The sequence below is a fragment of the Rhinolophus ferrumequinum genome, chromosome 25 (genome assembly GCF_004115265.2).
Source record: "Rhinolophus ferrumequinum isolate MPI-CBG mRhiFer1 chromosome 25, mRhiFer1_v1.p, whole genome shotgun sequence".
In the NCBI taxonomy this organism is placed as follows: domain Eukaryota; kingdom Metazoa; phylum Chordata; class Mammalia; order Chiroptera; family Rhinolophidae; genus Rhinolophus; species Rhinolophus ferrumequinum.
The window spans coordinates 21703782-21719317 of record NC_046308.1 but is presented as its reverse complement, the minus strand read 5'-3'; the positions used below and the strand labels follow the sequence as shown (position 1 = coordinate 21719317).

Here is a 15536-nt window from a genome sequence, read left to right as displayed (position 1 = left end):
AAATAATTGTAACTACAGTTATTTTTAAGTTTTGTCATTTAACCTTTAAACTAGAGTTAAGTGATTAACATACTACCGTATTACATACAGTATTTGCACATTCTGAATTTGACTACATACTTACCTATACGAGTGTGTTGTATATTTTCATGTTAGTAATTAGCATCCTTTTATTTCAGCTTGAAGAACTCCTTTCAGAATTTCTGGTAAGGCAGCTATAGTGGTGATGAAATCCTTCAATTTTTGTTTGTTTGGGAAAGTATTTCTCCTTTATTTCTGAAGGACAACTTTGCCAGGTGAAGTATTCCTGTTTGGCAGTTTTTTTCTTTCACCACTTTGAGTAAATCATCCCACTGTCTCCTGGCTTGCATGGCTTCTGCTGAGAAATCCACTAATAGCCTTGTGGGGGTTCCCCTGCATATGAAGAATTTTTTTCTCTTACTGCTTTAAAATTTTTCTCTTTGTATTTGATGTTAGATGGTTTATTATAATGTGTCTTGGAGAAGATAGTTTTTGGGTGAAATTTGGCGGGGTGGGGGACTTATGAACTTCATGATCTTGGATATATAAATCTCTCGAAGATTTAGTAAGTTCTCAGCCATTATTTATTTAAATCAGCTTTCTGCCCCATCCTCTCTCTCTTCATCTGGGACTCCAATAATAATGCAGATTGTTTCTCTTAATGGTACCCACCCCATGGTTCACATTGGCTTTTTTCACTCCTTTTCATTCTTTTCTCTTTGTTCTTTTCTGATTGGATAATTTCAAATGACTTGTCTTCTATTTCACAGATTCTTTCTTCTGCTTGATTCAGTCTGATGTCAATGCTCTCTATTACATTTTCATTTCATTCATTGTATTCTTCAGCCCTAGAATTTCTGTTTGGTTATTTTTATGATTTCTCTCTGTTAAACTGCTTGTTTTCCTTATTTTGTTGAATTGCCTTTCTGTGTTTCCCTGTAGCTCACTGAGCTTCCTTCAAACAACTATTTTGAATTCTTTATCAGGCAAATCTCAGATGTCCATTTTTTTGGGTCAGTTACTGGAAAATTATTCTGTTTCTTTGGTGGTGTCATGTTTCCTTGATTTTTCATGTTCCTTGAAATCTTGCATTGCTGCCTTTGCATTTGAGGAAGCAGTCACGTCTAGTCTTTCCAGACTGGCTTTTGAAGAGAAATACCTTCCCATCAGCCCTACCAGGGATTCTGAGGCTTTCTCAGACCTTTTCTATGGATAAACCTGCTCCACACTTCTTGTTCCCTCATGTGGGGCAATTCTAAAGATAATATGTTTTCTCTTGATACTGCAAAGCCAGGCTGAGTGCTGCCAGCCTCCTGTTTGCTTGCTTTCCCAAGGGTGTTCAAATTTGTGTGCTTTCTCCCAATCCCACAGAGTCAAGCTGGCTTTCTGTACATGCTCACTACCTTTCTGCAAAGGCTCCTTCTTGCCACCATCAGGATGGAAGTATATGTGGGTGAGGCGTGCAGAATGTTGGGGTGCCCATGGACCAGTTGGGGGGATCTGCAGGTGAGAAGTTCCCAGGGGTCATTGGCAGACTTTCTAATAGTCTGCAGAGCAGTTAGAAGGATCCATATCCTTCGACGCCGATGCCATCTGAGCGGCCCGGTTGCTATTCTCTCAGCCACTTCCTGCCCCCTAGTCATAGAGCAAACATCAGTATTCTGAATGGGGTAGAAAAACACATCTTTTTGGCAGCACTCTGAACAACGGCAGTAGCCAGGCACTTACTCCATGCTCTCACTTTTTGCCATGGGCGAAATCTTAGGCTGAGAAGGTCTCTTGGTACTAAGCTGTGCCACCTTGGGGGAGAGATGACACAGGCGAAAACTCATCTTTTTTTCCTCTAGCAGAGCACTAGAACTTCTCCACTTCCACAAAGGCCCTCTCATCTGTGGGTGAGAGTCTAACTTGCTGTGTTCTTTGGGGGAAGTCAGTAGGAAACTCTTATTTTGCCATGTTGATGATGTCACTCCACATATCCCTGCAGATGAGCAGCACGGATGGTCTCTTTGTTCTCCTCTCTCACGTCGCTGACATGTTTTTGTCTCCTGAGGAAGATTGTCAGTTCCTCAAAAATCCTGTTTGGATTTTGTTTGGGATTTCTTTTCCATTCACAGACCAATTTGGAGAGAACTAACACTTTTAGTATATTACCTTCCAATCATTAACATAGTTGTTCTCTTCATTTATTTAGGTCTTATTTTTAAATAAAGTTTTAAAATGTTTTCTAAAATAGCCTTAAGATACGAACTCTTGAGTAAGGTCCGCAGTGAAACAGCAGGCAGTTACTGGCGTCTCTTTACCCAAGGCATATTAATGTTATTCTCAGGATTTAGGGAAGTCAGTACAAGGATCGAAAGGCTGAGAAGTTGAACTTATCTTCCAGGATGTTTTTATGTACAAATGTAATATTTGTAAGAAAATGTATTGTAGAGAATAGAGTAAATGATAATAGACACTCACCCCAGCCTTAATGTAAATAGGAGAAAATATCCAACCAACAACACAGAGCAGAAATGGAGCCTGAAACCAAGAAGAACAATTACATCACAGCCCCGTCTAGGTCATGCTCCTAAATGAGATGCAAGCTCAGTTACTATCTGTTTTGAGCCTAACTGAGGTATCACTGTTGGGAACCTTACAAATAACAGCCCCAGCATACACCTTCTAGTATAATAAACTTAACTTACAGGTACTTGATCTTTACCCGTAAAGGGGCATATTCTTAATTGTGATGGGTTAACTGAGCCAGTTTTCAAGGTATTTATTTTTAATTTATTGTTTGCTCACTTCCAGATAGGACTGAAGGTGGCTTATAATTAAATGTGAAAGATAGTTTTAAAAAAAGGAAAGAAAAATCAGAAACCAGATAAATGGGGAAGAAACTATACAAAAATTTCAAACAAGTTATTGAAATTGAGTGAAAAATTGGCTCTGGCTTTCTTTACAAAGAAGGGGTAAGGTGAGTTGAATATATGAAGGAGATGCTAGTAAATTCTGAGAGGAAATGGTGGTAAAGACAAGGGCTTCGTATTAGGTTTGGAATTGACTCTGCTAAAAGTATTCTTTATTTTTGTAGTCTATAGGGGGAAAGATGAGATTCAGAATGTAGGGAGCTTTCTGATTTATCCCCCCCCCAAAAAAAAGCCAGATGATTTATATAGAGATAGGTTAATCAACATAAAACTTATAATTTAGATGAACAAATCCTACAATAAATATATGCCACAGATTAAATAAATAACCCATTTTATAAGTTTTATAGTGGAAACTTGGTATTCCCTGGACATCAATTAGGAGTGTTGTAGTAGCTAGTTGAATATCTCAATGAGCTCAGCTCAGGTAAGCCCATTCTCAATATACACTGCAAATACATACATATAAATATATGTATGCATACATGTATATACACACATATATACATACAGATATATGTTCATATCTGTATGTATATATGTGTGTGTGTATAAATATTATATATAAGACCCTATATTATATTATGTTATATGATACCTGGTCTTATATTATATAAGACTGGGTATTATATTATATTATAAGATCTGGTCTTATATTCTATTAAAATAAGACCAGATCTTGTATTAATTTTTTCTCCAAAAGACGCATTAGAACTGATGGTCCAGATAGATCTTATTTTCAGGGGAACACGGTATGACCTTTTACATACCTGGCTAGTCTCCTAACAGTTCTTTGCTTACTGTAGTCCTATGGTCCTTAAAATATAAAATTAATTTACTTAGAAGAAGGAAAACTAGCACAATTTTTTTGAGAAATCAAAGACTCGGTTCCTTTCTTCCATGACTTCTCAACAAGTCAAGGTTGAAAGCAAGTTTTATGTTTATGAATTTTATTTGGACAATGATAAAGGTGGAGGTTAGCTGTTACAAAAGGTATTACTTACATTCCACTCAAAGGCCCCAATAGCAATCCCTGAAGTCACTGCTGTTCCAGCCAGGCCCAGAAAGTGGCCAGTGCCAATATTTGAAGCAAAAAGAGAAGCACCTATCTGATAATAAAAAGATGATTCTATATCAGAACTTTTAGTCCAAGTCCAAGAATTAATTTTCACAAATGTAAACTCAAACTGAATTATACAGTTTCTTAAAAGGGATTATTCCCTGGGCAGAATTTCCATTCATGTCTCTTCTACATAAAACCTAACTATAAATTAGAAGCCAAGGGAAGACAGAGAACGTGAAAAAGGTAGAATAGCTATCCTTATTTTGCCGCCCTCCACAAGCTCCACTGATTTACTTGCAATTCCCTAATGCAAAAATACTAGCAGGAGTGAAATTCCATTAGTATTTAGAAATAATTAAAAAATATTAACAATCTGGTTGTCTATAAGACACTGGTTAAAATACTAAGGTACAATGAAATACAATATAGCATAAACAAAGGATAAAGAAAATCTATTAAGTAATAAAGATATGGTAAACAATATGTATATCTCATTAAAATTTTATGTGTGCACATCACGCTTGTGCACATATATATTTATATACAGGAGTGATTCTGGCAGCATATATAAAACAGATTCTGGGAACTGGAATTATGGGTACAGAGATGGAATGGGGAGAAAATTTCAAGTTCTACACTTGGACTGTAACTTTTTATTTTTTTTTACAACCAACATCTGTTACTTTCAAAATAAAAAATCCCAGAGGCATTTAAAATGAACAAAATCCCTCCTAAACCAATATTAGCTTTGTAATTAAAAAGAGACAGCCATTCAATTCAAAACAAAAATCCAACTATTATGCTGTTGACACGAGATACATTTAAAACCAAATCACCAAGAAAATAACAAAGCCTTTTAGGTAAAAACAAACAAAAAAGCAAACAAAAAAAACAGCACTGACAACATTAACAGAAGATAAAATAGCATTGAAGACCAAAAGCATTAAGCAAGACAAAGAGGTTTTGTTGTCATAACTATAAAAGGTAAAAGGCTCTAATAAGACATAGTTGAGAACACATGGGCACCAAACATCTTAGCAACAACAAATATAAGGCAAAAAAGTCTTAGAAGAGGCTCATAATAAGTACTCAAATAATGGTACTATTGGGAATGTATTGGTATTACTGTTAGGGATGTTTGCTGCATTTATCATAATAGTGAAAAATTATTTACAACCGAAACTGCCAAATAATATGGCACATAAATGGTGGAATGTACATATGATATAATACTATACAATTGCACATAAATATAAAATATTTATATCTACCTACCCAAGTTTATATAGACCTAGGGAAGATACTGGTACATTATTAAATGAAAAGATAGGTTAAAAAGTCACCATTCATTAATTCAATAACTATCATAAATGTCGATTGCCACCTATGGCCCAGGCACTGTTCTAGGAATTAGGGATACGTTAGTGAGTGAAACAGACAAAAATCCCTGCCCTCGTGAAGCTAACATTCTTTTGAGAAGACGAGAATAAACAAAATAAATAGGGGGTTATTTTCTAGCATAATAAACAATGATAAGTACTACAGAAAAAAAGAAAGGTGGGAAAGTTAATAGGAAGTGCTAAGCATTTGGGCAGCTGGAGTAGACTAAGAGGAGATCTGAGGAATACCAGAAGAGGTGAGGGAGCAAGCCAGGTGCTACCTGGGGAGAGCCCTCAGGCAGCTGGAGCAGCAGGGGCAAAGGCCCTGAGGCAGGAGCAGAGCTGACTGTTTAAGGACATTGGCTAGAATTGGAGACGGGTCCTGAAGGGCAAGGCCAGAGAGGTAAGGAGGTGTAGGTGATCTGTGGCCTAACGCAGGCCATTTAACAGCTGGGCTTTCATTCTGGGTGACATGGGAGCCCCCAGAGGATTTTAAGCATAAAAGTGACATGGTCCAACTCAAGTTTTAACAGGCTCCCTTTAGCTGCTTTGTTGAGAATAGATATGAGGAGCAAAGATGGAAGGAAGGAGCCCAGAAAAGGGGCTGTTATAATTAATCTAGGGGAGAGACAATGGCAGCATGAACCTAGAGGCAGAGCTGATCAAGGAGTCAGATTTCAAATACATTTTCCCCCCCTGATGGATTGGTGTAAGAGAATAAAGTCTAACATGACTCCGTGTTTGTCAACCTGAGCACTTAGGATGAAGCTACTGTACAGGAGACAGGGAAAATAGTAGGAGGAGCAGATTTGCAGAGGGAAGTCCAGAGTTCCTTTTGGAGTTGTTCAGTTTGAGATACCTGATAGACCTCTCAAGTGCATGTGTCACACAGGCAGTGGGACACACAAGTCTGAAGTTCAAGGGAGAGGTCTGGGATGTGTTAGCCTGTAATTGATAGTTAATGCCATGAGACTAGAGGAGGTTGCCAAGCGTGTGAGTGTAATTGGAGAGAGGTCAGGCCCTGGCCCTGGGGAACGCTAGCATTGAGAAGCCAGGGAGACACAAATGAGTGACTGGTGATGCGGCAGGAAAGGAGAGCCAGGTGACAAAACGGGGAGGGAGGGAGGACTGAGAGTTTCAGAGTTTCATCAATGTCAGGCCAGGTAAGATGAGGACTGAGAACTGACTACAAGAATAACAGGAAGGAAGGAAGGGAGGGAAGGAAGGAGGGAGGGAGGGAGGGAGGGAGGAATGGGGGAAGGGAGCCATGTGGAGGACCCTGACAAGAGCAATTGATATCCATCAGATATCTGCTGATTAACAAAACAGCTGGAGTGGTAAAATTATTATTTTATTTTAATTTCCTTTAATAATACCATAATATTTTGTTCATTAAGCAATAACCCTAATAATGAAAAAAGAAATTAATAAATCATAACATATATAAACATTGGGAAGCCAGAGCATGTTACCGTCATCTGAAAACCATTACAAGTGTCACAGTAATTGTGGGGACAGAGCCCCAAAAAGCAGTTTCCAGGCTCTCGGCCTCACATAGAAAGGTGCTGGCTCAGGTAGTAAATGGCCATCGACTGTGATCAAATGGCCAGCAGCTGTGGCTAGTTGGCCGTCAGCTGTAACCAGTGAGCCATTAGTCATGAATATAACTGCCGTGGCTAGGCTAGCAGAAAAAGGGGGAGCTAGCAAGAAGATGGTGGCTGAGCCTGCAAGCGGCGCAGTGAGGGTTGAGAATTGTGTTGCTCCTGGTTCCTGTGTCTCCAACCCAGCCGCCAGCGAGAATATAGTGGTATGACTCCCCTACTTATGGCTCCGTGGGTGTTCCTCTTTGGCTTAACCATGTCCTGCGTTCTTGTGTGGGGGGCGGGAGCTGAGACCCCGCAGGCCGCCCTGCATGACACATGGCGAAGTCGGCAGGATCCCTTGCACTACACATGGCGCAGCGAGCAGGGTACGGTGCCGGCCAAAGCTCCCCAAAGGGCAGTGGAGCAGTTTGTGCCTATGAACACTCAGTTGCAGGAAGACCAGGAGGAGCAGCTGCCTGAGAGCTGGACCCCGTGGAGAGGTGGGAAGACGTGGACGATTCCCCAACCAGCAGAGGCCGGAGAAAGTGAAGGTCCTTGCGGCCCTGTGAGCTGGGAAGTGCTTGCTGAGGCAGCCCGGATGCAGGACTTGTAGTCCCAGGAGGAAAGGCTTGCTGAGTCCTCCGTGGGAGCTGAGGGTGAGGTCAAGGTCATCCCTCACCCCCAGGACAGCCCTGGTGAATGACTATGGACTATGGGGAATTGCCTTCCATCCCTAATTTAATGGACCGCTTGACTGTTTGGGAACATACCACCATGTAGTGGAACTGGCGGATGTTTGCTTTTGTGTCTTGACCGGCCACCATTGAGAATATTAAGCACCTTGACTGTGAGCCGCTGTTGTTCCAGCACGGTACCCTGAGAGGCCCAGAGAGAGTGGCAGTGCCCTGAGAGCCCTGGCTGTGTCCAGGAAGTCTGGCTGTGCCCAGAGAGAGTGGCAGTGCCCTGAGAGCCCTGGCTGAGTCCAGGAAGTCTAGCTGTGCCCAGAGAGAGTGGCGGTGCCCTGAGAGGCCCTGGCTGTGTCCAGGAAGCCGGGCTGTGCCCAGAGAGAGTGGCGGTGCCCTGAGAGGCCCTGGCTGTGTCCAGGAAGCCGGGCTGTGCCCAGAGAGAGTGGCGGTGCCCTGAGAGGCCCTGGCTGTGTCCAGGAAGCCGGGCTGTGCCCAGAGAGAGTGGCGGTGCCCTGAGAGGCCCTGGCTGTGTCCAGGAAGCCGGGCTGTGCCCAGAGAGAGTGGCAGTGCCCTAAGAGGACCTCGCTGTGTCCGGGGAGACTAGTGGTACCCTAAGAAGTCCAGGAAGTCTGGCTGTGCCCAGGAGTACTGGTGGTGCCCTGAGAAACCCTGGCTGTGCCCGGGGAGACTAGTGGTACCCTAAGAAGTCCAGGAAGTCTGGCTGTGCCCAGGAGTACTGGTGGTGCCCTGAGAAACCCTGGCTGTGCCCGGGGAGACTAGTGGTACCCTAAGAAGTCCAGGAAGTCTGGCTGTGCCCAGAAGTACTGGTGGTGCCCTGAGAAACCCTGGCTGTGACCAGAGAGCTTGGCTGTGTCCAGGAAATAGCATTCACCTCCAGGTTCCTCGCACAGGGCCCCTCGCACAGGGCCCCTCGCGGAAGACGCTTGTCGCGTAGATTGTGAGGCGAGACCCTGTAGGGGTGGAGTGTGGGGACAGAGCCCCAAAAAGCAGTTTCCAGGCTCTCGGCCTCACATAGAAAGGTGCTGGCTCAGGTAGTAAATGGCCATCGACTGTGATCAAATGGCCAGCAGCTGTGGCTAGTTGGCCGTCAGCTGTAACCAGTGAGCCATTAGTCATGAATATAACTGCCGTGGCTAGGCTAGCAGAAAAAGGGGGAGCTAGCAAGAAGATGGTGGCTGAGCCTGCAAGCGGCGCAGTGAGGGTTGAGAATTGTGTTGCTCCTGGTTCCTGTGTCTCCAACCCAGCCGCCAGCGAGAATATAGTGGTATGACTCCCCTACTTATGGCTCCGTGGGTGTTCCTCTTTGGCCTAACCATGTCCTGCATTCTTATGTGGGGAGTGGGAGCTGAGACCCCGCAGGCCGCCCTGCATGACAGTAATACAAGATAACATGGGCAGCAGGTGGCTATTTTTCTGGGTACAGAAGACAGAACTTTAAGGCCTAAGAGTGGCTCAGGAAAAAGACTGGGGGCCTCATGCCCAGGGAGAGACTGTGTTGCTAGAATCTTTTTATGAAAAAGAAGCTAAGGTAGGAGGCCCATTGCAAACATTTCTTTGCCACATTCAATCTCTTTCTAAACCAGGTTTACAAAAAAAGAAGATTTAAGCATAATTCAGTGTTAACACCAGGAAAATGCTTGTCCCCAAATCTCTTAGCTAACCGAGGCAAAGCCACTTCTGTTAGGTTGTTTGATCCATCAGAGTTAATGAATGTGCCTTCCTCTTCCCTTTGAATAAAGGCACCTTCTCCTCCCAAGATGAGACTTCTTTCTATAAAACATTCCCCCAGTGTGAAGGACTGAATCCTTGCCGTAGACTGGTTAACATTTGACGACAAAGAATATTTGTGAGTAAGGGCCTGCTTCTTGTACAATTCTCTCAGTGCACCTTATATTCCTGTGCAGGAATAGATGTATGTTGTTACATAATAAGTTACAAAGCAGCCCTGGCTCGGGCTTGGCTTGGGGCCTCAGACGTAGAGCCCTGCCAGGTTCCCACATCCTCTTCCTTCCTGAGGCAACGCCCCAACCCCAGCATGGGTACGGGGCCACGGACAGGCAGCTGCCTCCGCTGCTGTGGGGGTTTCAGGGCACTGCTCTCAGGTGGAATCGCTTTGTATAATGAATAAATTATTTAATACAAAAACCACAAGTTATGTTTCCAGCCCTTAGTCTCTGTGTCCCTCCCTCCAGCATCGTGCTGTTCCACACCTCCATGCTTTGGTTGCACTGCTCCCTCTGCCTGAAATGACCACATACTCTACTGGCAAACACCTATACTCCATCTCCGAAACCTGCTCAAACAACCCCACCTCTGTAAGACCTTTTCTGTCTCGCATCACGTACTACCTCCACCCAGGAAGCCTGAGTTTACCTTTCATCCATACCTGGCCCACGTGCCTCCTATTAGACCTATTTACTGCTCTGCAAGGTACTCTAATTCATCGGATGCACGTCAAACTCCCATTCTAGATTGTGCGCTTCCAGAGGGCAGAACTGTCTATTTCCTATCTATGTCCTGGGACCCAGAACAATGCCTTGTCCGTATTAGGCATGTAATAAACGGCTACTGAACTAAACTGAGGTACATGGAAACATTTAGGTAAGAAATTACTTAGTACCAACGAAATGGCTTTCCTGATTGAAAAACTTCAAATTATTTTGGGTACAAGACATCTAAATTAATGCAACGAAACAAGTTAAATGCCAAAGTGGGTTGCCACATGAAAGGCTTACTCACCTGCCACCATGCTAGATTTCGGCCGGCCAGGTAGAACTCTTCTACAGTCCCACGACTTCTTGACAATATAGTCTTAAAAAAAGCCAAAGCAAAACAAAAACAAACAACAAGAAACTATGGAACACAAGAAATCAAGCTGCTTCAGTGACAAAGGTCTCTCAAACGACTCACTTATGGGGTAAATCTCTTTAGCAGAGATGCCAAATCCATTCTCCCCTTCTTTCTTTTTGGGAATAGAAGCCTCTACCCGCTGAGATAGACGAGGGCTCTTGCCTGCCTTGCTGGAGACCAGTCTCTTCCAGCTCTGACATTGCATGGGAACGTCCACTTCTGTACACTCTTGTGAAAATAATATTGTTTTATTTTTTCCCCAACTGTTAACCAGTGCCATGGTTTCTGGCAGAGTCTGGAAGACAAGTGGTTTAGTGAATGAATGGATCAATCAGGAAGGGCAAATTTGAACATGTGCGTGGCTTCTTTCGGGACAGCAGTCATGCTGCCATTACTATGATGTCTTTCCAATGGTGTCCTGTCTACACAGGGTCCCTAGCTCTGATTCCCAGCGCCCAGTGCGGTTAAAAGACAATCCTGGGGATTTCCTGGATTGCCTGGGACTAGCACAACCTAAGGATGACAGCTGATTGACAGAAAGGTATTTCTGTGGGAAGAGTGAACTTATTATCAACATCTGAGGTATCTGCGTTATCATGGGGGTCCCCTTACATCATAAAGCCTTAAACCAAAGAAACGACTCTACATCAGACACATTAAGTTAGTCTCATTGTATCCTTTCACTAAATATTTATCAAGAACCTACCACGTGCTAATGAAGTTATCAATGGTATGTAGGTAGAGGTGCATTAAATCTTTTAAACCGAATTTACAAAATGTTCTAAGATGAATAAAATCATCCTCTTTTCATTGAAGAAAGAACCAGACAAGAAGAAGAGATCCTGGGAAGAAGGTGGCTTACACACATGTCCCTACCTCTCTTCTCTTCCCTGCTCTCTTTCTGGAATAATACAACCACGGCAGCCAGGTTGGTAGGGTGGAAGATGCATTCAACACCTTCTCAAATATCTGGGTGGAGATTGATAAAAAATAAAACAAATAATAAAAAGTATAAGTTTTTCCCCTTTAACACAGTGTAAGATCCAAGGCACCGGCAACAAAGACTGATTTCCCAGTTCCCTGTGGGTGCTCTGCAGACAGAAGCTGATGACTGCCTTCAGAAAGGGGTCCCACCTGTGCCAATGTGGGCAATTTGGTTCAGTGAGAAAGGGTGGTTGGTTTAATAACTGGAAGAAAACGAAGCTAGACTCCTTTACCACATCATATATAAAAGCAAATCCCAGATGTTCTAGAGAGTTAAATATTCTTAAATATTCATAAAATATTACAAGAAAATTTAGAACAATATTTGTATAAACTTGGAGTGGGGGAAATTTTTCCTAAGCAAGGCAGGAAATCTAGAAGATGTAAAGGAAAAGAGGGATAGTTGATTTCTTCAAAGCGAAGAAAAATTCAAATGACAAAAAGACACCACTAACAGAGTCTAGGCCAGTAGTTCTCAACCAGCGGTGATTTTTTGCCCCATCTGTCCAGGGGATATGTGGCAATGTCTGGAGACATTTTTGGTTGTGAATTACCAGGGGCGAGGGATATTTCTAAATATCCTGTAACACAAAGGACAGACCCCTACAACAAGGAATTATCTGGTCTCAAATGTCAGTAGTGTTTAGGTTGAGAAACACTGGCCTAGACAAATGATGGTTTGGCAAAAACGTATCAGCAATTCAAATGACAGACAAGTTGATAACAACAAAGTCAAACAATCCAATTAAAAAATGGGCAAATACACTGGTTAGTCACAGAAGAGGAGAATCAATGGACAGTAAACTCATGAAAAGATGCTCAACCTCACTAGGAGTTTAGGAAGTGCAAATCAAAGCTACAACGAGATACCACTATTCACCTGTCAGACTGGCAAAAAAGCAAAAACAAAAACGAACACGTAGCAGTAATGAGCAAGGGTGGTGAGGGCTTGGGGAAAAGGTCACACTCATATACTACTTGTGAGAAATGTTAAATCTCAACAATCTTTGTGACTTGCCATTTAATAATATCTGCTAAAATTTCAAGTAAACATACCCTTCTGACCCAGCAACTCCAACTTAGGAATCCATGCTACACAGATTAAAACCACCAACACAATAAGAGAAAAGGAAAGAAAACCCAACTGGGCAACAATCTAAGTGTCAATAAATTGGGAAGAGCTGAATAGCACGCGCGTTTGTATGACTATTATGCAGCTAATAAAAACATGAGCTAGAGTTGTATCTATTGACCTGTAAGCCTCTCTCCATCATACAGTAAGTGAAAAAAAAGCAAGCTGAAGAATAATATATGATAAGATCACATGTTTTTATTTTTATTTATTTATTTATTTATTTTTGATCACATGTTTTTAAAGACAAAACACAAAAACTCGACACATGTGTCCGTATACTTGCATAAGCACTGAGAAAAGGAAGAAAGGATACACGATTATCTGCTGAGATATCCCACGGTTATCTCAGAGAGATGGGAATGGATGGGGAAGAAGATTAGCAGATTCTTCAGATATTTATACATCTTTCCGCTTCTTAAAATAAGCATACTTGCATAATTAAAAACAATGTATGATTTATAAAAAGAATCAAAGGAAGATAACAGTAGAGAGATGGAAAAGGCTCAAAGCATTCTGGATAACCATGGATGTTTTATGGCTCCAAGAAGAACAGAAGGGACAGCAGGTTTCCCTTGGAAGTGACCAGATGGCTTACTAGTCCTCTGACCTTGGCCAGACCTGGGCCCCAACTGGTCTGGGAAGAAAGCTGGGGTGGGGCTTCCTAATTCAGTAACAGCAACTGAGAGCAGGATCCCAAAACAAATACTACTCAGAGCTCCTGCCTAGGCCACCTGGAAGGACGTTTTGCATAATCGAGGTCAATTTTTAAAAAATCATTTGTTAGAATGATTTGGATAAATACCTCAGATTTCTCCTTTACCTTTGGAATAAGGGGCCTCTATTTTCTCTTCTGGTAAAAAATTTTCTTAATAGGGTGGATACCATGTCTCAATTATTCTATCTGCCCGCTAGTAGCATAATATGACTCGTAAGCCCTCACAAGAGTGTCCAATGGTCGTACTTCGAAGGGCCAAATTTTGCACAGGAAGGTCCTGCTTGTGACCTGGTGAGGCGCCCCAAAATAAAGGTCACACGTGCATGAAAACTTCAGCTGGGGGTATGGGTCAACTAGAATGAAAACTCTCCCACTGGTCAGTAAATGGTGGCATTATTACCAGATGCTTCTGCTTGGTGATGCAGGCCAGGCAGAGGCTTTCGATGGTTACCAGCTTAGCTGAGGGACAATATCATGACATCAGCCAAAGCCTTCACACCCATCTGGCCTTTCACTGGAACAAGGGCCATCTCCCCCTGGGCCGGGTCTGGCCCTGAGTGGTATGGTTAAGGGACACCTTTTTGAGTGCTTACATGCTAAGCTCTAGTGGGTGAATGGCAGTAAGAGAGACATGGTCTCTTTCCTATTAAGAGAACCTTGTACTAGAAAACATAAACTCTTTATTCAAATTTAAAGAGAACACTTAGATCCCTAAGTTACGCCCGTGTTAACCTGTGAGCTCTTGCTAGCAAGGCAAAGCGGTTAAGCTCATGAGTCAGATCAGGCAGCTCTAGGTTTGCATCTGAACTTCATGATTCCCTGGTTGTTCCTTAACTTCTTTGAACTTCCATTTCCTCACCTGTGAACTTGGAGGAACTACGAATAGCAGCGTGTGCTGTTTACAGCAGGGTTGTGAGGATGTGAGGCCCGCCCGCCCATGAGCACCTAGTCATCAGTAGCTGTCATTAGTATGACCATCGTCATGACGATTCTAACAACAACTTCTTGGGAAATACTACTGAGGTTCCAGGCGGGAGGCACAGGGTCATTCGACCCAGGTGTTTATTGGGGCGGGGAAAGAAGGTGGGGTTGGTCTGAGGATATGCACTAACTCTTGGCTGGAAGGGTGGGGAGTAACAGGCAAAGGGAGGGCAGCGAGGTCTCGGCTGAGGGCTGTGCACAGGCAGGAGCGGGCATGAGAGGGTGCTCTGAGGCGGGATGAGAGGTGGGGACCCGGTAACCCGCACAGTTATTTATCGTAGAGTAAGAGTGAGTCTGGGCTGGGGCGAGCGGGAGGCTAGAGGCAGGTTCAGTAACTGTCTTTCCGAGCCATATCGGAGCCCCGGACAACAGGAGAAACCAGTACCACTGCTCCTATCTTTATTTATACACCCAGCCTGTGTCCAGGGCCCTGCCGTCCCGTCTGGGCTCTGACGTACCCACAGCCCGATGCCCAGGACCAGCAGGACGTACGAAACCATCACCAGGATGTCGATGGTGCTGCTGATGTGGAGGCCCACAGGATTCCAGTTCATGGTGAGGCCGGACGGGTAAAGGTCATGGCGGTGCTCCTGGACCGGCTGTCACATAGGCGGCAACGGTTTTGATTTCAGCTTTGGCTTTGGTTCCACCTCCGCCGCGGGGCATCCTGGGAACGGCCGCGGGGCCGCAGGGCATCCTGGGAACGGCCGCGGGGCAGCCTGGGAGTTCCTGTCAGGCTCGGTGGCCCAACGCTGCCCTCTGCCCTGTTCCCGCCAGGCGGCGGGGACCTCCTTCCTTAGTGGTTATTCTGTTTAGTGAAAAAAACGACAAGCACTTCTTCACTGCTGGTCCAGGCACGATGCCCTCCCTTTGTTGGCCACAATCGCTTTGTCCCAGGGTAACAGTTGGTCTGGGACATAGCGTGAGGATGCTATGGCAGGCTCAGGAACTGGCTTTCCGAGCCATATCGGAGCCTGGGGAAAAGGAGAAACCAGTAACACTGCTTCTGTCTTTATTTATAATTTTGGGATTTTGTGCATTGTGGATTTTTGGCATTAATTTTGATTTTTTAAAATATTTCATTAGAATATTAGCACCTCCTTAAACTTTGCCCTCAGGAAACTGTCTCACTTGCCTCACTCTAGTCAATGCCCTGATTAGACCTACTGATCACAGAGGGTCCTCAGTTTTTTGCAGTTTGAT

At 43.6% G+C, this 15536-nt stretch overlaps 1 protein-coding gene across 1 annotated transcript in view; it reads right to left on the bottom strand.

Moving 5' to 3' along the window:
• The window catches only part of LOC117017835 (sodium/glucose cotransporter 1-like), a 61132-nt gene extending 46245 nt beyond the window's left edge, over window positions 1–14887 (bottom strand). The window contains exons 1-4 of the mRNA XM_033098424.1: window positions 14792–14887; window positions 10408–10479; window positions 3941–4045; window positions 2485–2544 (exon numbers count right to left, since the gene is read on the bottom strand). Of these exons, the coding sequence (XP_032954315.1) occupies window positions 2485–2544; window positions 3941–4045; window positions 10408–10479; window positions 14792–14887 (333 nt within the window). The remainder of the gene's footprint in view (window positions 1–2484; window positions 2545–3940; window positions 4046–10407; window positions 10480–14791) is intronic.
• Window positions 14888–15536: the final 649 nt, after the last annotated feature.